Source organism: Ascaphus truei, chromosome 5 (genome assembly GCF_040206685.1).
Source record: "Ascaphus truei isolate aAscTru1 chromosome 5, aAscTru1.hap1, whole genome shotgun sequence".
NCBI classification, from domain to species: Eukaryota; Metazoa; Chordata; class Amphibia; order Anura; family Ascaphidae; genus Ascaphus; species Ascaphus truei.
Genome location: NC_134487.1, coordinates 182,880,115 through 182,902,726, shown reverse-complemented (window position 1 = coordinate 182,902,726; position 22,612 = coordinate 182,880,115). Strand labels below are relative to the sequence as shown.

Here is a 22,612-nt window from a genome sequence, read left to right as displayed (position 1 = left end):
TGACCCACACACAGAGCAACTGACCCACACACAGAGCCACTGACCCCCCACACACATACACAGAGCCACTGACCCACACACACACACAGAGCCACTGACCCACAGAGTCACTGACCCACAGAGTCACTGACCCACACACCCACACTCAGAGCCACTGACCCACGCACACACAGAGCCACTGACCCACACACCCACAGAGCCACTGACCCACAGAGTCACTGACCCACAGAGTCACTGACCCACACACCCACACACAGAGCCACTGACCCCCACACACACACAGCCACTGACCCCCACACACACACAGAACCACTGACCCACACACACACAGAGCCACACACCCAGCCACTGACCCACACACCCAGCCACTGACCCACACACCCACGACCCACACACCCATGACCCACAGAGCCACTGACCACACACACACAGAGCCACTGACCCACACACAGAGCCACTGATCCACACACCCACACACAGAGCCACGGACCCACACACACACAGAGTCACTGACCCCCACACACACAGAGCCACTGATCCACAGATTCACTGACCCACAGTCACTGACCCACACACCCACACACAGAGCCACTGACCCACATACACACACACAGAGCCACTGACCCACACACAGAGCCACTGACCCACACACAGATCCACTGACCAACACACACACAGAGCCACTGACCCCCACACACAGAGCCACTGACCCCCACACATACAGAGCCACTGACCCCCACACACACAGAGCCATTGACCCACACACACAGAGCCATTGACCCACACACACACACAGAGCCACAGAGCCACTGACCCACCCACACACAGAGCCACTGACCCACACACACACAGAGCCATTGACCCACACACACACACACAGAGCCACTGACCCACACACAGAGCCACTGACCCACACACAGAGCCACTGACCAACACACACACAGAGCCACTGACCCCCACACACACAGAGCCACTGACCCCCACACACACAGAGCCACTGACCCCCACACACACACAGAGCCACTGACCCCCACACACACACAGAGCCAGTGACACACACACACACACACACACCCCCAGACACACACACACACACACACACACACACAGAGCCAGTAACACACACACACAGAGCCAGTGACACACACACACACACAGAGCCAGTGACACACACACACACACACAGCCAATGACACACACACACACAGCCAGTGACACACACACACACACACAGCCAGTGACACACACACACAGCCAGTGACACACACACACACACACACACAGCCAGTGACACATGCACACACACAGCCAGTGACACACGCACACACACAGCCAGTGACACACACACACACAGCCAGTGACACACACACACACAGCCAGTGACACACACACACACACACACACACACACACAGAGCCAGTGACACACACACACACACACACACACACACACACACACACACACACACCCAGTGACACACACACACAGAGCCAGTGAGCCAGTGAGCCAGACACAGACACAGACACACAGACACACAGACACACAGACACACAGACACACAGACACACAGAAACACAGACACACACACTCTCTCTGTGTCCTACCTGTCACTGTAGAGCATGGAGGGGGGGGAGCCATCTTGGGCCCTGGCAGTAGGCACCTCACTTCTGGCTCTCACTGCTGTGGTTCCGCTGACACTAACCCCGCCCCCACCCTCTGCTGTAACTAACCCCGCCCCCAAACTCTGCTGTCAGACCCCGCCCCCACCCTCTGCTGTCAGACCGCCTCCGCTCTGCTCTCTGTCTGCATTCTGTGCTCTCTGCTGCCCCCCTGCTCTGATGGCCAAATCCAGAACAGCAACAAAAAAACGGGACATTTAAAAAAATGCGAGGCAGCCGGGACAGCCATTAAAAAAACGGGACAGCCATTAAAAAAACGGGACACCTGGTCACCCTATCTATGAGAGTAACTACACCCAGATAGTGTCTGTGATACAGCAGTGAGATTTATGTGCTTGCCTATTCAATAAACATCTTAAGTTGCAAAAGAGATCCTGGTGCTCTATTTCTGTGTTCCTGCACCATCTCCACTACCGTCACATCCCTTACCGCCTTGGCCTGCACCTGCACAGAAAAGACCCTGAGATCACAGGTACTTGACCAGGAACCTGACACTCTAATCCTACCAGGAGAGGGTTGAACCTCGGTTTCAGACTAAAAGACACCCATAGATCAGTCCAATATCCTCCAATAAGACTCTCTGTGTTATCCAGGTTAACCGGAGAGACAGCAAACCCAAAAAATTTAAGACAATGTAGGGAAGGAACAGAATTTATCTAAAGTGTTGTTGTTGGTAAATCTACTTACTTTTGCCAGTGGTCATGTACAATGTATTTTTTCTATGCGAAGTGTGCTCGTCGGAATGTTGCACCATTCCTCCCGTCTCCTCCCCCCCCCCCCCCCCATACTCCCCCCCTTTTTTTTTCTGAACCCCCCCCCATAACTGTTGGAAAAACCTAATAAAAACTTAAATGAAAAAAAAAAAAAGACTTTATTTACCCATGTACAACCTACCCCCTGCAGCTGCCGGAGGGGGGGGGAGAAGGGGGGTAAGGGTGAAGGTGCAGGGTAAGGCAAATAAATAATAGAGACTGTAAAAAATATATATATATATTATATGTATATTAAAGTGCATAGAAAAGATGAATACACATATTTTTCTATGCACCTTAAGAAATAGAGAGATTTTATTTATGGGGTTTCAATTATTCATTAGCCTTTAATGGTATATTTTATTTTTTTTGGTAGATGTGTAAGTGTGCTATTCAACCCCCTCATTGTTTGCTTCTTCTTGTAGTTTTGTTAAGTGGTACTTAAAATGCAAAATATCACAATTTCAGAGCACAATGGAATTTTCACTACTTGAATGCCCTTAAGAGCGGGTCTTTTTGCAGTTAGGCCCTTTTACCCCTGTTTTCCCACTGTGACGGCTCTGTTCCACATCATATTCCTGACATTTCTGTTGCAGAAAGCACATCGCATTTACTGTACAGTCAATAGGTCAGTCAGTGAACTTTTCAGCTGTTTGATGACTATATGTATGTAGCCCCTGTAAGAAATAGTGGGCTACCTATCCTTCTCGTACTGGAGTAAGCCCTGGTAAGGGCAGGCGCCAGTAGTAATCATGGGTTTTCCCCCCACCAAGCCCTGCCTTGAGTGATAGAGGTAGGCCCCTGACTCTGTGGCAGGCCTGAGACAGAGGGGAGATCCTGTTGACATCATAGGGGGCAGGGCTGTATCTATTTAGTGGGCTGCTCCTGTGTGGGTCAGTGTCAGTCTGTGGAGAGTTCAGTCTGTGGCAGTCTGTTGCAGTGGAGAGAAAGGAGTGTCAGTCTGTAGAGTGGAGGCTGTTGGAGTTGTGAGAATGGAGAGTGCTGGAACAGAGAGAGCATGATACTGTATCATTGGCAAGGAGACAGGAGGGATGAAACTCAGAGCCCAATCTGAGTAGAGCTGATACAGCTATAGTGGACCAATGCCCCTCACCCTGCTGACGGGGTGAGGGGGTAGATCTACCCTCACCCAGAGAGTATATCCTGGAGGTGGGGGTTGGGGTATTGAAGCCCCTAACCAGCCCATCCTGCTAGGGTACAGTCTGGAGGAGAGGAGAGGAGGAAAGGCCTGTACACATTTGGAGTGCACTGCTGTATATGAACTGCTGTGTGCCGCTGTGCATGAAGTGTTGCTGATCTGTTGTGTCAAGGACAATAAAGAGTGCTGCTTTTATAAAGAGACTGTGTGTGTGAGATTGGAATCTCTCGCCCTGGGACCAGGGCTTTCTCTGGGAAGATTCCAACCTATCCCCTAGGTTTTGCCAGAGAATGGAGGCGCTGCACCACCACCACTAAAGATGAAGGCATATACCCCAGAAGCCTGGTCCTGTTATCCCCCATACCACCGCGGGAGACTCAGGCCCTCCTGTTCCAAGCCGGTATGCACCACCATAGTACATGTAGCCAGCCCTCACTACACCCTAGAGGTCCAATCTGCGACAGTGGGGCGGGGGGGGGGGACATGGGCTACATGTATATAGCAGACTGAACTCTGACTGGTCAGCATTGACCTGACGGGAATTCCGAGGTTATCACTTAAATTGTCTTCATACTGTATAGGACGCAGCTGTATTACCTGAGAAAATAGACGCAGATTCATTTGAATGGAGCTCAGAGCTTCGGTAACATGGACATACAGACTCGCCACATATTGAATACTATAGGTGCCTATCTTCTGTAATCTCGGCTTGACAGCTGCTTTAAATGTAGTCCTATGTGAAGATTATTGAGCTGGTAACCTTGGAATTTCTGTCGAGTTACGTGTCAGTCAGAGCTCGGTCTGCTATATAAAATCTTATATGGTTTGAAATGTTCCTTCCTTTATTTAACAAAGTCATTAGTTGATCCTAAGTACATGGAAAGTGATTGCCCTAACTCCTTCAGTTCTAGATAGGCCTGTAATACATTACAAATTGCTGTTAAACTGATTATAAAAGAGGCATTTGTAGCATTGATTTCTGAACCAGTGTATTGAAAAATGTTACCCCTATATTTATGTGCCTGTATTTATCAGTGATTAGTGCGGTTATTATATAGAACGATAGCTGGAGTTACACTACATACATGTGATAATGTTTCCCAAGGTGTCATTTTTCGACCTTCCATCTTTGTAAAAATCATTAATGTTAATTAGATGATGCAAAAACGGTGAGAGGGATGTGTAATGCAAGTGAATGATACAGTCCCAAAAGCCTTCATACCACTGGATTTAGTGTACATAATATTGATCATATGGGAATTGTGGTCCATGCAGCCTTGTCTGTCTCCACCACACGCTGGTTTCTATTACAAACAACCATCATGCATAGCATTGTGCTAAGTGGAGCAATTAATAGGATAATAGAGAAAGAACTTATTATTCCTTAGCTATAATTTTCTACTGATATGTTCAAGTGGTTTGTGAAACCATTGCCCCTATGTCTTAAGGTCTTGCATACACCATGAAGCTGTGATTGTCTCTAAAGATTACGCTTCTGTATTTAAATGCACAGAATCCGGATCGTTTTCGCGAAGATGTGGCATTCATTAAATCAGCCACTGCACTGCCAGTGACCCAATAGTAAATTGCTAATGTGTAAATATGGTCTAACACTATAGGATTAAGACACTCTCCGTATAATCTTGGGTAAATCATCAATTGTTTTAGCATTAGGGAATCTGGAGTATGTTTTAAAGAATGACAGTAGTGCTTTTCCTGAGGAAGAAAGCATTGTTCTTGAAAGCATAACATACAGTTTGGAGGAGAGGGAGGACACGATTACAACTTTCAAATATATCAAACATTTTTAATAAGGTACAAGAATATTCCAGTGTTAGAACGAGGTCCTGCTCTGAAGCTGGAGGTTGGCCGGGTCAGGGGAAATGTGAGAACTTCTTCACAGAAAATGTGATTATATTTGTGGCTATAATAAAAAGCCAATGATCAAATAGGGTCTGAGGTTTTGTATCGGATTGGAAAATGGTCCGTTTAGGTGGGCTAAGTGGCTCTCATCTATGTTTCTATGTTATTTAAAAAAAAATACATGTTTAATGAATTCAGATCAAATTGTATTGCCTTCCATTAAAGTAGTCACTCATGTACAGTTCCCCTCGTCTAACACAGCTAACAAAACCTAATACATTACATTAGGTGATGCTTAATCACCATCCCAGGGCACCATAGGTTTCTCCATAATACCCTCGAGCGACACCTTTTACCCACCCAATTCTGACATTTCTGCTGCTTTTCTGGGAAGGATTTGGCCCAGGGGGAAGGAGAGAGATGATCAGAGAGGGAGCACAGGATGGGGGGAGAGAGAGAGGATGGGAGGAGAGGAGAGAGAGGATGGGATGAGTAGAGAGGAGAGAGAGAGAGAGAGAGAGAGGGGGGTGGAGGGAGGGGAGAAAGAAAGAGAGAGAGAGAGGGGGGTGGAGGGAGGAGGGAGAAAGGAGGGAGAGAGGATGGGGGATGGAGGAGAGAGAGAATGGGGTGGGAGGGAGGGAGGAGAGAGAGGATGGGGTGGGAGGGAGGAGAGGGAGGATGGGGGGAGAGAGAGTGCGGATAGGGGGAAGGGAGGAGAGAGGATGGGGGAAGGGAGGAGAGAGGATGTGCAGAGAGGGAGGACAGGATGGGGGGAGAGAGGATGGGGGGAGAGAGGATGGGGGGAGAGAGAGAGGATGGGGGGAGAGAGGGTGGGGGAAAGGAGGAGAGAGGATGGGGGAAAGGAGGAGAGAGGATGGGCAGAGAGGATGGGGTGGAGAGAGAGGATGGCGGGTGGAGAGAGAGAGGACGGGGGAAGGGAGGAGAGAGAAGATGGGTGGGAGAGAGGAGAGAAGATGGGGGGAAGGAAGGAGAGAGAAGATGGGGTGGAGGGAGGAGAGAGAGCGAGAGAGGGTGGGGGGCCGAGGGAGAGAGAAGATGGGGTGGAGGGAGAAGAGAGAAGATGGGGGAAGAGAGAGAGATGGGCAGAGCGGGAGGAAAGGGTGGGAGGGATAGAGAGAGGATGGGGGGAGAGAGAAGATGGGGAGAAAGAGAGTGAGAGAGGATGCGGAGAGGGAGGAAAGCAAAAAAAAGGGGGCGCATATGTCCTGGTTTAACATTTGAAAATCTTGTCACCCCAAAGGAGGGTGAGATCAGATGATGATGAGAAGAGCTGATGATGATGAGGGGGAGAGCGCTGAATGATGATGGGGAGAGAGTTGATGGTGAGGGGGAGACAGGTGATGAGGATGGGGAGGAACGATGAGTAGGTGGGGAGATGATGATAGGGGGGGAGATGAGGAGGAGGGGGGAGAGATGAGGAGGAGGGGGAGAGATGAGGAGGAGGAGAAGAGATGAGGAGGATGGGGAGGAACGATGAGTAGGTGGGGAGATGATGAGGAGGAGGGGGGAGAGATGAGGAGGAGGGGGGAGAGATGGGGAGGAGGGGGGAGAGATGAGGAGGAGGGAGAAGAGATGAGGAGGATGGGGAGGAATGATGAGTAGGTGAGGAGATGATGATGATGAGGGGGGAGATGAGTAGGAGAGGGGAGAGATGAGGAGGAGAGGGGAGAGATGAGGAGGAGGGGGGGAGATGAGGAGGAAGAGAAGAGATGAGGGGAAGAAGGAGAGATGACGAGGAGGGGAAGAGGGAGAGATGATGAGGAGGGGAAGAGGGAGAGATGATGAGGAGATGAGGAGGAGGGTAAGAGATGATGAGGAGATGAGGAGGAGGGTAAGAGATGATGAGGAGATGAGGAGGAGGGTAAGAGATGATGATGAGGAGGAGGGTAAGAGATGATGATGAGGAGGAGGGTAAGAGATGATGATGAGGAGGAGGGTAAGAGATGATGATGAGGAGGAGGGTAAGAGATGATGATGAGGAGGAGGGTAAGAGATGATGATGAGGAGGAGGGTAAGAGATGATGATGAGGAGGAGGGTAAGAGATGATGATGGGGAGGAGGGTGAGATGATGATGGGGAGGAGGGTAAGAGATGATGATGGGGAGGAGGGTAAGAGATGATGATGGGGAGGAGGGTAAGAGATGATGATGAGGAGGAGGGTAAGAGATGATGATGAGGAGGAGGGTAAGAGATGATGATGAGGAGGAGGGTAAGAGATGATGATGAGGAGGAGGGTAAGAGATGATGAGGAGGAGGAGGGTAAGAGATGATGAGGAGGAGGAGGGTAAGAGATGATGATGATGATGATGATGATGATGATGATGATGATGATGATGATGATGATGATGATGATGATGATGATGAGGATGAGGAGGAGGGATGGGGAGAGATTAGGAGAGATGATGAGATAGAGGATCAGGGAAAGGATGGGTGGGAGGGAGAGAAAATTGCAATCAGTATTTATATTAAGGGGGCACTAAAAAAATTTTGCCCCAGGCGCCCGGGAATGTCTAACTACACCACTGATTTGGCCACTTCCTGTTGGTTTCCCATGTGTTAGTCATCAGAACAGATGCAGCACTCACCATAAACCACAACAGTTGCTGATATGCTCCTCCTCTTAGCAACGATGTTGGACGCCATGCAGGTGTAGTTGCCAGAGTCGGATAGGCGAGCTTGACGTATAATAATGTTGTGATCCACCTTGGTGTCAATGTTTTCATCCAGGAGGGAGTCGATAGGCTCCTCATTCTTAAGCCACTCCACCTATAAGGAACATGTGATGTTATAGCGACAGTCCCACATAGCGGGCAAAGAACTTACCAATGTAAACGGGTTCCATAGAAAGATTAAGGAACATATTTAAATAAGCAGTGCTACTCTCTATACTAATGACACAAAACATTTAATAAGCACCTGACCTTACATCTGCAGTCCAGTCACAGAATGCCTATCAGCAGTCTGCCTTAATGGCCCTTCGTAGCCTCAAGCTTAATTTGTCTAAGACGGAGTTCCTCATAATCCATACAAAATCAGGTCCCATTGTTGCCTTCTCATTACAGCCAATAACATTACTATCCACCTACAGAAGTTATGTGTGTATGTTGCATAGGGTTACATTCGACTCTTCCCTCTCTTTCTTCGTCATATAAACTGTTCCAGCATGCCTTAGTAACTATGGCCTTTCACGGCCCATTCCAGTGAACAGGCTGTAAGGTGTCTTCTGGCACAGAAAATATCTTAACACTGCTTAGTAAATAGGGCCATTTAAGATTCATTTACCTAAAATGGGGCTGCAAGGTGTATTTCAGTATGGAAGGAGACATGGGGAGTAACACCTCTGAAACACGTGGAGTGTTGGTAGCTCTTAAGGATTGAATTGCACAGCTGGGTTGAATGTTATTTACTGATTAAATATCTAGATGGTACAATTTGTTTAGACTCCCATAATACACAAATACCACCTGACCATGACTAGCCCAGCCCATATGTATAAATGGGCTGAAGGAGCGGCTCAGTGAGTAAAAACACTGACTGGCACCGAGTTTGCAGGGGACCCTGGTTCAATTCCTGGTGTCAACTCCTTGTGACATTGGGCAAGTCACCTTATCTCTCTGTGCCTCAGGCACCAAAAACCATAGATTGTAAGCTCCACAGGGCAGGGACTGTGTCTGCAAAATGTCTCTGTAAAGCACTACATAAAACTAGCAGTGCCATACAAGAACTATTATTATTATTATTATGCAGCACTATACCATAAGACACCTTCTGGCACCAGAAGACACCTTAAAGCCCATTCAATGAATGTGCAAGGAGGTGTCTGGAATAGCACTACTTAGTAAATATGGGCCATCATATCTGACGGATTTTCTCTGTGACACTGATTTGGAGTCAGTCTCACTGATTATTGGCAGCAGCAACTTATAGATCAATTTTGCTGGTACAAAATGAACAGTACTTTTCCATTAAAATGTATATATATATATATATATATATATATATATATATATATATATATATATATATATATATATATATATATACTTTGTCCAAAACGCCTACATCTCTCTGATTTCCATTATTGGAGGCTAACATATCTGCAGTTTTATTGCACATAGCATGGTATACTGGAGTAACAGTAAAGTGAAAGCACTCACCAATTTAACATCTTACGTACAAATCACAATAATTACTATAATTACTAACAATAGATTTTAAAAAGCCTCAGATTTAATGATGAAACGGTAAATGGCATTAAAACTGTAACCTCTACACAAAGTAGCAGACATGTAATAGGGACTAAGAGAGACAACAATATATAATAACTAAATAATATAGAGTAACTAAGCTTTTACATAAACACTAATTCCACTAAGTGCATTTATTTAAATATATATATTTTAATGTGTTAAAAATGGATATAAAGTGAGAGAACTTTGTAATTGGAGCCTCAAATATACAAACTTCTCTAGTAACTCAGTTTGTAAAAAGATGTTAATTCTACATGAATGATTTTGTGAATCATAGATTTTAAATATTTTGTATGAAAACCAACAAACAAACAAAAATAATGTAATATTAAAACCTTCAGAACCAAAGCCTAACATAAACAGGCTAGCTTATACAGGCATACCCCGGTTTAAGGACACTCACTTTAAGTACACTCGCGAGTAAGTACATCTCGCTCAATAAGCAAACGGCAGCTCACGCATGCGCCTGTCAGCACGTCCTGAACAGCAATACCGGCTCCCTACCTGTACCGAAGCTGTGCGCAAGCGGGGAGACTATAGAGCCCGTTACAAATGTGTTATTGTGCATGTATATGACGATTGCAGTACAGTACATGCATCGATAAGTGGGAAAAAGGTACTGCTTCACTTTAAGTACATTTTCGCTTTACATACATGCTCCGGTCCCATTGCGTACGTTAATGTGGGGTATGCCTGTAGCCTTCTTTACCTGAATGGCTGAATCCAGCTGCCAATAATTTGGAAAGCATGATAATGATTGACAGCTGTATCAGTACAGGGGATGTTTAAAGCACATCACTACCTCTTTGAGTAATTTTGAGACTGGGAATAAAAATAATACAATATATTAAACGCTGTAGGTGGCTGTGAGAGACTGTACAGTATCTACGCTTGTATAACGTGACGACCGTACCGTTTTGGATTTGTACAGTAGTTGATGGGAAATATAGAGCCGATTTGTCAGCGTCGCACAGAATGCCCTGTTGACTTAAATGAGGCTTTCCATGTCTTACCGCTGGTTCGGCAGTATCAGACCCCAAAGTAAGGGCCCATGTTGCAGAAAAGTATGTGCATTGTAAATACGACATTTTTTTACATTGTTTAAAGAGGCAAACACCGGAAAAATGTGAGGTATTCTAAATAATGTGTGCTCTCCCCAGTTGTATTTCTTTTCAGAAATGTGATAATATAAACTGAATGAATGGACAGCAAAATTATTAGTTAGGCGAGTGTTTCATTCTGCTTTGTAAGGGAACATTGGAACTGTCAGTGTTCCATTGTGACATAAGCTGCACATACAATGCTGAACAGGAGGGCACCTCACATTGCATTTAAATATTATGTGGAAAAGCATGCCACACTGTATATTTTAATATGAACATATCATTTCCTATGTATGTCCACAGTACATAGAATTTTGTAAGCCCCACGAGTCCTTGTCCCTTGACCCATTGTTGGTGCTTGAGACACCGGTAGAAAAAAGTGACTTGCTCAAGGTCACATGGAGAGTCGACACTGGGAGGCTCCTCCTCACACAAGGACTTTGCAAAGAAGCTCCAAACGCATATATGAAAATACAGAGCCCAAGTATATTCCTACACTAGTTTGCAGCTGTAAATCTGTTCAGCGTTAAAAACTACAGTATCACAATACTTGTACCCAGAATCTACTGAACAGGTGTTAAGCATATTACAAAGACTAAGGGACATTATTACCTGTGCGGTGCTTAGTCAAAAAGTACCGCACAGTTTATTCAAGTCAACTATGGATTCTTTTTATCTGTGCTTTGAATTTGGGTTGGTCATAAACCAAAAGACCACTTTTATTCAGAAGATATTTAAAAATGAATGTGGTGGTCCTCTTGAAATGCAAAATGGTCACCAGCAAAGAGCCAGTCGGTGTCTCTTATAGAGAGAATGTACTTTATTCCCAGTGTATATGCCTTGCACGTTTGTGCATCAACGACGGAGATGGGTTGCTCCTGGTGTTACTGACTCATTGGACTCAAACTCATTGGAATTACTTCCTGGCATTAACCCTTTCGCTGCCAAATGGTTCAGCCAGACATTGCAAATTAAAGGGGTCCATGGCATGCTACCATGTAATCAGAAGATTGTTTGCGACCCTTTTAAATATATATATATATATATATATATATATATATATATATATATATATATATATATATATATATATATATATATATATATAATATGATAACACACAAATATAATTCCTAAACTGTGTTCTTTCTGTTCTTAGAAATTGATTTATTCATTGGTTGAAGTGACATTGAAAACGTAGTGGTACCATGCCTTGTTGAAACAAAATATGCATGTATTAAATACTGGGACTCTTTGAACTGCATTTTAAAATGATTTCCCTATCAATTAAATACACCTTTTCTTTAAAGCGGAACTGGAACTGTAAATGTATAAAGAGGAAAAAAAGTGTGTTGGAAAATAAGAAAGTAGTAATACTGTGTACTCCCCAGTACCATCATATAGAGCCCTGTTGCTGTATCTACTGCAATGCTGGCAGATACTGCAATATTCTAATACTAATGCATTTCAGGCTCCTCAAGCGATAAAAGGGTAAGTATCCCTGTTGCTTCTCTCCCCCTCTCTGTTATAAAGCTCTGCAGCTTCCCTATAATTTTTGATTTGTGACAACTTAATATTAAGCTTAATATTCTGCAGGCATAAAGCTAAGTTCCAGCATTTGACTCTGTCGCATAGAGATAAAGAATAAAGACGGAAATGAATGCTGCGCATTTAGAGAGAGGGGTCATCAAATAGGCTAGACCAGACATTACCATTTTAATTCATTAGGGCCACCCATCTAGCCAGTTACATCTATACCCGAAATACTTTTATAAGACGCCCCTATGCTGGGGTAATAGTCATTTGTTGAGTTTAGGTAAGTACTGGGAATTTAGGAGTAGTCATTAATATGCGAATAAAGAGTCTTCATTCTTTCTTCCAGGTATTGCCCCAAGACACAGGTGGCACAAGCAGGAACAGAATTGCATCATTTTGACTCTGCAACTCTCTGGGTCAATGTGTCAATTTCGATCCATCTGTATCACTGCACGATTTGGAGTTGCCTAGGAACAGTTTGTCGAGGTGGTAGCTACGTAGCACAATAATATAATGGGATGTGGTCAAGTTGTCTAAAACAAAAGATGAAAACATAACCGAATATAAAGAATTATCTTGTAGTTGGAAGAAGACAAAAGAGGTACACAAATAAGTTGTGGTGAGTAAAAGTGACAAAAATCCTCCACCACACAGCAATGATAAGGAACCCTTACGAGCACATCCACATGTCTCCGACAGGTCCCCTAAACCTGCCTTACCTCATAATCACACAGCATACAGTGCTCCCAATGCACCCAAGGATTCTGGGTAATGACATGCAAATGCACACTCACAGTGTGTCACTTTTGCTGTTTTTATCCATGTTAACATGGATTCCTAAGATGGGTGGAAAATTAGAAAGAGAAGGCTGGTGTACTAACAGTTCATACTGATACTAATTAGTCATTTTGTTCCTAGAGGAATTATAGTTTTTGCAAAATAAGGTGCATTCGTTCACACATACAGATGTAGAAGTCTTCCCTGTTCCATCATATACCTTAACAAAGGGCAGTGCAAAATTTTTGAGCTGCGCCCCCCCCTGCCTGCTACCCCAAGTACTCACGCCCCCTTACTTTTTGACCGGGTGTCACATGACCCCATTGCCATGGTGACAGGCATCAAATGACGCCGCGGAGTCATGTGACGTCCCATCACATGCCCGGCAGCGTCATTTAATTCCGCATTGCCCTGGCGACGCGGCACATCAATCTACTGAATCCTGGTAAGTAGGTTACAGGGGCCTCACGCGAACCCCCGGCATTTAATTTAAATGCCTTGGGGAAGAGCACAGGGCCTCTGCAACCAACCGCGCCCCCCAAAAAACATCCAGCGCCCCCCAGTTTGCGCACCACTGCCTTAACGTAACCAGGCATGCCTCCATAGCATTCAACAATAATGCCTGGGCATACCTCAAAAATGGGAACGATTAAGCAAGCTACCTCTATATGGCATCAACGGGTACTTTTCCCCAATGTTTTGTGCCAGCAAGTATTTTCGGGAGTGATTATAGAAAGAGTTAGTGGAGGAGATTTTGTACCTGTAACTGGTTCAGTTTTCTTTTTTCTTTGCGCCAGTGAAACCTGCCAGGTTTAACCCTTTCGGTTCCCTATGATGGACCATAAACATCACAAGGGCTGGCATGCAAGGGGCTTTATAAAGTACAGGGTTACACCATGCTATAAATACAATTTTTTTAAAGGAGCGATCGTAGTCACTGCTCCATCGGGGCCCACTAAACTTAGAGCCACATAATCAGGCGCCTGCCCAGGACCATGTGATTGCTGCCCCGGCAATTTTTTGTTCTGTGTTATGAAGCAAATTGCATCATCCTGAGTCATATTCTCTACGTGGTTTTAATGGGTTTAAGTGACTAAACTCTGCCAGGACAGTATTGCTTGGCATGCCATAGATCAAGAGTGGTACAGACTGATTGAGCCACCTGGCTTGAAGCAGGGATATCCATAAAACCTGACCTGTTGGTGGCTTTTGAGGACTGGATTTGGCCACCTTTGCCATGGATTAACCCTTTCACTGCTACAGGGGTTAAAGGTGTAACACTCGGGTTGGCCAAACATGAACGGCTCATCATGAAGAAATAATTACAATGCTATCTCACCGAGTATAGCCGCTCAGTAGAACAACTTCTAACCTTCCCCAACCTCCTCCCCCACCCGCTTTCCTTTTTTCACGCTGATGCATCCAGTGAGGTTGGTGTTATTAGCATTAAATTAACTTCAGAAGCTCTTTTATGCAATAATTAGATTTTTTTTCCCCAATCGGGTCAGGCTGTTTCCAATTTCTCCCCTTATCTTTATGAGCCTGGCAAGAGAGCGTTGCCCTCGCCAAATTGAAGAAACAGCCCTGTGTGTGTCTGTGTTTTTCTAGTTAAGCTATTGGCTCCCCCTCCCCCCCCCCCAAAGCTTTTAATTTGTGGGCTGAATCTGAGAAGGACAGAATCTCCGACGCAGAAATGCAATAAGGGAGCGAGATACTCAGGGGAATTTTCATATTAAAAGTACATTCACTTTACTAAATGTAAAATAGATATATAGTACACAAATTCCAAATACTAATCTCTTCACTGTAGTTATTACATGCGTGGGAGGTGCTGGTAGGGAAGGGATTAAGAAAAAACAAAGAAGCAGTGAGCAAAATACAGAGAGATGCATCAAGCTTTTTTGTTATTACATTTCAAGAGATGGGCACAGTTTCCGATGCAATCCGAAGCAGATTGATCAGTTCCTTTTAGCCGTGGAATTCCGCGTATCAGGCTCAAAAAGGTCAATTGGTTTATTTTTTGTATCACTGAAAATCCGCCCAACAGTTTCTGGATTTCACATTTTTAATTTTACTGGTCTGACACCAGAACACCATTTCTTAGGTGCTTTAAACTTGTCAACTCAAAGCTGCCAGACATTTGTCCCAGGTCTCCACCCCTGTTGGCGGCCTTGGCAGTGTGGGGTTATAATGAGATGTATCAAAATATTGCCATATAAGGGCCACCAACAGAGGGAACTGTCGGTACTGTTGCCCCAAGTCCGGTTTAGGGGCCATGCCCCCTTCGCCCACGTTATTAAGCTACAGAAAGCAAACAGAGGGGTCAATACCTTCCTCTCTGATGAGCACTGAGTGGGTGGGGCCTCAGGGATAGGGTGACCAGAGGTCTTGGTTAAGCCGGGACAGTCCTGTTTTGTAAGTGACTGTCCTGGCAGTTTTTTAATTGTCCCCCTTTTGCATAGGGGAGCAGGTGCCGCAGCCCACAATGTCTCCTCCGACCATTAGGTGGCGCTGTGTAGCGCCTGCTTTCCCAGGGAGATACACACATTGTGGGAGGGAGTAGAGAACACTGGGGGAGGGTGAGAGACTGGGGGAGAGAATTTGGAGGGGGAGAGAGGATGGGGAGGGAGAGAGAGACTGGGAGAGAGAGACTGGGGGAGGGAAATAGAGACTGGGGGAGGGGGATAGACTGGGGGGGGAGAGAGAGAGTGGGGGAGGGAGAGTGACTGGGGGAAAGAGAGATACGGTGTGGGGAGGGATAGCGAGAGAAACTGAGGGGAGGTGAGAGAGACTGAGGGGAGGGAGAGAGAGACTGAGGGGAGAGAGAGAGAGAGAGAGAGAGAGAGAGAGAGAGAGAGAGAGAGAGAGAGAGAGAGAGAGAGAGAGAGAGAGAGAGAGAGAGAAAGAGAGAGAGAGACTGGGGAGAGGGAAAGAGAGAGACTGGTGGAGGGAAAAAGAGTAAATGGAGGGAAAAAAGAGACTGGGGGAGGGAGAGACTGAGGGGAGGGCGAGAGAGAGTGGGCAAGGGAGAGAGTGAGAGACTGGGAGGAAGTGAGACTGGTGGGAGGGAGAGGGAGAGACTGATGGGAGAGAGAGAGAGACCAAGGGGAGGTGTAGAGAGACTGATGGGAGGGAGAGAGAGATAGGGTAGAGAGAGAGAGACATGAGAGGGAGGGAGAGAGAGACTGAGGAGGGAGACTGGGGAGAGCGAGAGAGAGAGACTGTGGGAGGAAAAAGAGAGACTGGGGAAGGACAAAGAGAGAATGGAGGAGGAAAAAAAAAAGACTGGGGGGAGGGAGCGAGAGACTGGGGAAGGGAGAGACGGGGAGGGAGAGAGAGGGGAGAGAGGGAGAGAGTGGGGGGAGGGAGATAGATATTGGGGGGAGGGTAGAGAGGCTGAGGCGAGGGAGAGAAGGAGAGACTGATATGTTATAATATTTATTTTTAAGTGATGTAATTTGTTTTATAAAAAACGATTTTTTACTTTTTTTTAAATCTGGTCACCTACTCAGGGAGTAGAGCAATGAAGGGATATAGGATACTGCTGAGAAATGTAACAGGGAAGGGCCAGATCAGGGGAAGAAACACAGCCATGAAAGGGGAAGAACAGATCTAGGAAGGAAGGGAGAAAATAAAGGAAAAAGAGAAATACATACGAGGGAAAGGAAAGAGACACAAGGAGGGAAAGAAGAGAGAGATGTGATGGGGGTGTTAAAAATTAGAAAAGCATTTGTGAGAAAGGAGATGGGGGAAAGAGAGGCATTGGGAGGGAAACAGGTAGACATGAGGTGACATTATTAAGAGAAATACACGAGGGAAGATCAGACAGAAAGACGTATATGAAGGGTCTAAGAAAAGAAAGACATGTTGAGGTAGGAGGAGAGAGAAAAATATGGTGGGGAAGAGGAAAAATACATACAGGGTGGGGGAGCATGTTGTGGGAAGAGGACAGAGGGAAATATGCTGGGGTTGGAGGAGAGAAAGACATGCTAGGGGGAGGTTAAAGAAACATGCTAGGGGTCGGGGAAAGGGGAGAGAGAGACATGTTAGGGGGAGAGGAGAGAGACTTGCTAGGGAGGAAGGAGAGAGAGAACTGCTAGGGAGAGGGAAGAGGAAATTCAGGGGTAGAGAAGAGAAAGACATGCTGTGGGAAGAGGGGAAAAGGAGACATGCTGGGGAAAGAGGGGAGAGAGACATGCTGGGGGGACAGGAGAGAGAGATGCTGGGGTTACAGGAGAGCGAGACATGCTGGGGTGATAGGGGACAAAGACATGCTGGGGAAGAGGGAAGGGAGGGATATGCTGGGGACATGAGAGAGACATTCAAGGGTACAGGAGAGCGGTACTTGCTGGAGGGATAGGAGAGAGTGAGACATGCTGGGGAAAGGGGGAGAGAGACATGCTGGGGCGATAGGGGACAGAAAGACATGCTGAAGGAAGAGGGGAGGGAGGGACATGCTGGGGAGACAGAAGAGAGAGACATGCCGAGGGAACAGGAGAGTGAGACATGCTGGGGGGACAGGAGAGAGAGAGATTCTGAGGGACAGGAGAGAGACATGCTGGGAGAATAGAAGAAAGAGACATGTTGGGGGGACAGGAGAGAGACATGCTGGGGTACAGGAGAGCGGCACATGCTACAGGGAAAGAAGAAAGAGACATGCTGGAGGGAAAGGAGAGAGAGAGAGATGCTGGAGGGAAAGGAGAGAGAGACGTGCTGGAGGGAAAGGAGAGGGAGACATGCTGGAGGGAAAGGAGAGAAAGATATGCTGGGGAAAGAGGGGAGAGAGACATGCTGGGGGAAGAGGGGAGAGAGACATGCTGGGAGGACAGGAGAGAGAGATATTCTGGGGGGAAAGGAGAGAAAGTTATGCTGGAGGGAAAGGAGAGAGAGAGATGCTGGAGGGAAAGGAGAGAGAGACATGCTGGGGGAAGAGGGGAGAGAGACATGCTGGGGGAAGAGGGGAGGGAGACATGCTGGGGGAAGAGGGGAGAGAGACATGCTGGGGAAAGAGGGGAGAGAGACATGCTGGGAGGACAGGTGAGAGAGATATTCTGGGGGAAGAGTGGAGAGAGACATGTTGGGGACATGAGAGAGACATTCAAGTGTACAGGAGAGCGGTACTTGCTGGAGGGATAGGAGAAAGTGAGACAAGCTGGGGAAAAGGGGAGAGAGACATGCTGGGGTGATAGGGGACAGAAAGACATGCTGAAGGAAGAGGGGAGGGACATGCTGGGGAGACAGGAGAGAGAGACATGCTGGGGGGGACAGGAGAGAGACCTGCTGTGGTGAAAGGGGACAGAAAGACATGCTGGGGGAAGAGGGGAGGGAAGGTATATGCCAGGGGAACAGGAGAGAGAGACATGCTGGGGGGGCAAGAGAGAGACATGCTGGGGCGACGGGAGAGCGGGACATGCTGGATTGATAGGGGACAGAAAGACATGCTGGGGAAGAGGGGAGGGAAGGTATATGCCAGGGGAACAGGAGAGAGAGACATGCTGGGGGGGCAGGAGAGAGACATGCTGGGGCGACGGGAGAGCGGGACATGCTGGAGTGATAGGGGACAGAAAGACATGCTGGGGGACCATGAGAAATATATTAGGGGAAGACAGAGAAAGAAATGCTGGGGAAGAGAAACATGAAGATTAGAGAAAATTACAAGAAGGAGAACATGAGAGAGTCACGGGAGGGGAGAGAGAAACATTGGAGGAAAGAGATAGAAATGGTGGGGGGGAAATTGAGACCCCCATTAGGGGAAGGGAAGGAAAAAAATACATTGGGGGAGAGGAAAAGAGTGAACGATATAAGGGGAAAAAAAGAGAAATACATGAGAGGAGGGGACAACAGAGAGGGACGCAAAGGGAAAAGATGGAATGGCATGAAGGCTGTGCGAGAAGACACTACCGGGAAAAGGAGAGAGGAAGGCATGTGGGGTGAGAGGCAAGAAAGAAACATGACAGGGCAAAGTAGACTGAAGTATAAGAATGAAGTAACTGTTGGCGGGCAAAGAATTCTTCACATTTGTCCTAGGCCCAAAACATTATGTTGGTGGCCCTGGCCCATGATATAATTGGGATATTTAAGGTTATGTGGCTGTTACAGTCATCTTCTGACATCAAAAAACCCACAGTGTCCGAGTTGGCATAAACATGTCTGGCCTTTGATCTATGTCAATATATTTGATTAACTTGATGAACAAGTTTCTTAGGTTTCATGCAGTCACAAACTGGTAAAATAGTTTTCAAGAGCTTGGGACATGACCTTAATAAAAACATATTTTTTTTTGTGTCTGTCGCTGTTACCCTGCGCTGACCATTTTATCTTTTTTCATTTAAAAAGTTTACAATACCTATTAAAAATAGAAACAAAGTATTCCCAAGCTAAGCCAGTTATTGTAGCTACTGTATTTCCACTATACTACAGCTCACAGTATGTTTTGTGAGCAGTGATTACAAGCAGAAACTAGATCTGTGATGTTAAAAAAGGCGTGAAGAAGAGAGAGAGGAATAAAACCTAATGAGAGCAGCCACCTACAGCGAATCTATATTACAGTAGTCTATTCTCAAAGTGGCGTTGTGCTTTTACTTAACCCATTTGTTGCTCATGGGACATGTAATGCTTTGAGGTGTTCCTTCCAATATATCAAAAGAGTAAGAAATGTAATGTACAGGCATACCCCGCATTAATGTACGCAATGGGACCGGAGCATGTATGTAAAGCGAAAATGTACTTAAAGTGAAGCACTGCCTTTTCCCCACTTATCGATGCATGTACTGTACTGCAATCGTCATATACGGGCATAACTGATGTAAATAACGCATGTGTAACAGGCTCTATAGTCTCCCCGCTTGCGCACAGCTTCGGTGCAGGTAGGGAGCCGGTATAGCTGTTCAGGACATGATGACCGGCGCATGCGTGAGCTGCCGTTTGCCTATTTGGCGATATGTCCTTACTCGCGAGTGTACTTAAAGTGAGTGTCCTTAAACCGGGGTATGCCTGTAGTAATAAGGTCCTTGTACAACATTCTTCTACATCCTCTCACCGGTCTCCTCTACAGTCTATTCTATACACTGCTGCTAGAATTCAAAATCTGTCTCAGCGTCTCTCCTGATGAAATCCCACTCTGGCTTCCTTTTAAATTCCGTATTCTTCTCCTCACTTTTAAGGCTATACACTCATCTGCCCCTCTATCTCAGCCCTAATTTCTCAATATACACCTGCCCGATTCTTGCGTTCTGCTCAAGGATGTCCTCTGTCTATCCCCTTTGTCAGGGCTGCCAACAGAATTTGAGGGCCCAGGACAAACTTGAAGAATGGGGCACCTGCAAATGTTATGACATAATCACATTCGATCTACTGTGCCCCGTCATGTCTCTTGATCCCCTCACCCCAGAGTGTCTCTCTCTCACCCTTTATGTCATTCCATCTTTTCCCCTTCTGTGTCTCTGCTCCCCCTTCTTATGTATTTCTCTTCTTTCCCCTATGCCTTTCTCTCCTCCCCCCAGCATGTCTCTCCTCTCCCCCCAAGCAGGTCTCTCCTCTCCACCCCAGCATGTCTCTCCTCTCCACCCCAGCATGTCTCTCTCCTCCCCCCCCCCCTGAATGCTCTCTCTCCCCAAGCATACAGACGAGCCGAGTATTCTAAACTTGCCTTAAACTAGCCAGGTACATGCTGGGTACATTTCAGTGACATTCTGCAGACAGACTAATGGCCCATCAGATTAACACAGCAGGGGTTCCTGGCAGTCCCATTCAGTTTGAATGGACTGCCAGGGCCCCGGACTGTTAATCCGATGGGCCATTAGTCTGTCTGCAGAAATGTGTGAATGTTGCAGCATGTACCCAGCATATACCTAGCATATACCCAGCATGTACCTGGGTCTTTTTGGAGATTGCCCCAGGTTTGTTTTAGAATAATCATCGGCACTACAGTATTCTCTCTCCTCTCCTCCCCAGCATCGTTTTCTCCTCTCACCCACCCATGTCCATCCTTTCTTCTTCACAGAATCACTCTCTCCTACCACTACATGTCTTCCTCTCTCCCCCCCACATCTTGACTCTTTCTCCTCTCCCCCCACATCATGTCTCTCTCCTCTTCCCCCCACATCATGTCTCTCTCTCCTCTCCCCCACATCATGTCTGTCTCTCCTCTCTCCCCCACACATGTATTTCTCTTCTTACATTGTTCACCTCATTCACTCTTCTCCCCTCGTATTTTTCTCTTATTTCTCCCTTATGTCTTATTCCTCTGTTCTCTTTTCTCACACATGCATTCTCTTTATTTAATCCCCAATGAATTGTCCCCTTATGTCATCATCTTTCTAACAGCTGATGTATCTTTTCCCAGCATCTTTTTTCTTTTCCTTCCCTTTTCTCACACATGTATCTCTCTCTCTCTCTCTCTTTTCTCCCAATCATGTCTCTCTCTTTTCTTCCCTCATGTCTCTCTCTTTCTTTCCCCATCATGCTACTCTCTTTTCTCCCCATCATCTTCTCTCTTCTCTCTTTTCTCCCATCATGCCTCTCACTCTCTTTCCCCCATATTGTTTCTCTCTCTTTCCCCCATCTTCTCTCTCTTCCCCCTATCATGTCCTCTCTCTCTTTTCTCCTCATCACGTCTCTCTCACTCTCTCTCTATCCCCCCATCATGTCTCCCTCTCTTTTCCTCCCCATCATGTCTCCCCTCTTTTCTCACCAACTTGTTTCTCTCTCTCTCTTTTCTCCCGATCATGTCTCTCTCTCTTTTCTCCCCATCATGTCTCTCACTCTTTTCCCCATAATGTCTCTCTCTCCTTTCTCTCCATGTCTCTATTTTCCCCATCACGTCTCTCTCTCTCTTTCCTCCCATCATGTCTCTCTCTCTTCTCTCCATAATGTCTCTTTTTTTCTCCCCATAATGTCTCTCTCTTTTTTCTCCCTACAATGTCTCTCTCTCTCTCTTCCCATCATGCGTGTCTCTCTCTCCGTTCTCCCCATCATGTATCTCTCTCACTCTTTTCTCCCCATCATGTCAATCTTTCTCTCTTTTCTTCCCATCATGTGTGCCCCTCTCTTCTCCCCATCATGCCTCTCTCTCTCTCTTCTCCCCTCCCCATCATTTGTCTCTCTCTCTCTTCTCCCCCTCATCTTTCTCTTTTCTCTCCCTGTCTCCTTTCCCTTCTTATGTATTTCTCTCTTATACTTATCTTCACGTTGTGTTTTTCTCTCTCCATTTCATGTCTGTTTTTACCTCTGTGATTTAACCCTTCCCTCCCTCTCACCTTTCCCAGCCTGGTCTCTGAGACTGCAGTTCCAGCCCCACGCTGCTCTACTTGAGGTCTTGCCCCTTACTCAGGCCCCGCCCACCTACAGAGGCTCTGCAGGGGAAGGGATTCCCCCTCTGTGCTTCCTGCTGCATCTCAAGCTCCCACCGGGAATCAATGTGCACACTGAGCCCGGGACAGCAGTCCTCGCGGTCAGTGGCCTTTTGTATCTA

The 22,612-nt window shown here is 46.5% G+C and overlaps 1 protein-coding gene across 3 annotated transcripts in view; it reads right to left on the bottom strand.

Moving 5' to 3' along the window:
• Positions 1–22,612, bottom strand: part of UNC5D (unc-5 netrin receptor D) — a 472,283-nt gene that overhangs the window by 136,648 nt on the left and 313,023 nt on the right. For all 3 annotated transcript variants that reach the window (XM_075601397.1, XM_075601395.1, XM_075601396.1), the window contains exon 5: positions 8,060–8,240. In XM_075601397.1, the coding sequence (XP_075457512.1) occupies positions 8,060–8,240 (181 nt within the window). The remainder of the gene's footprint in view (positions 1–8,059; positions 8,241–22,612) is intronic.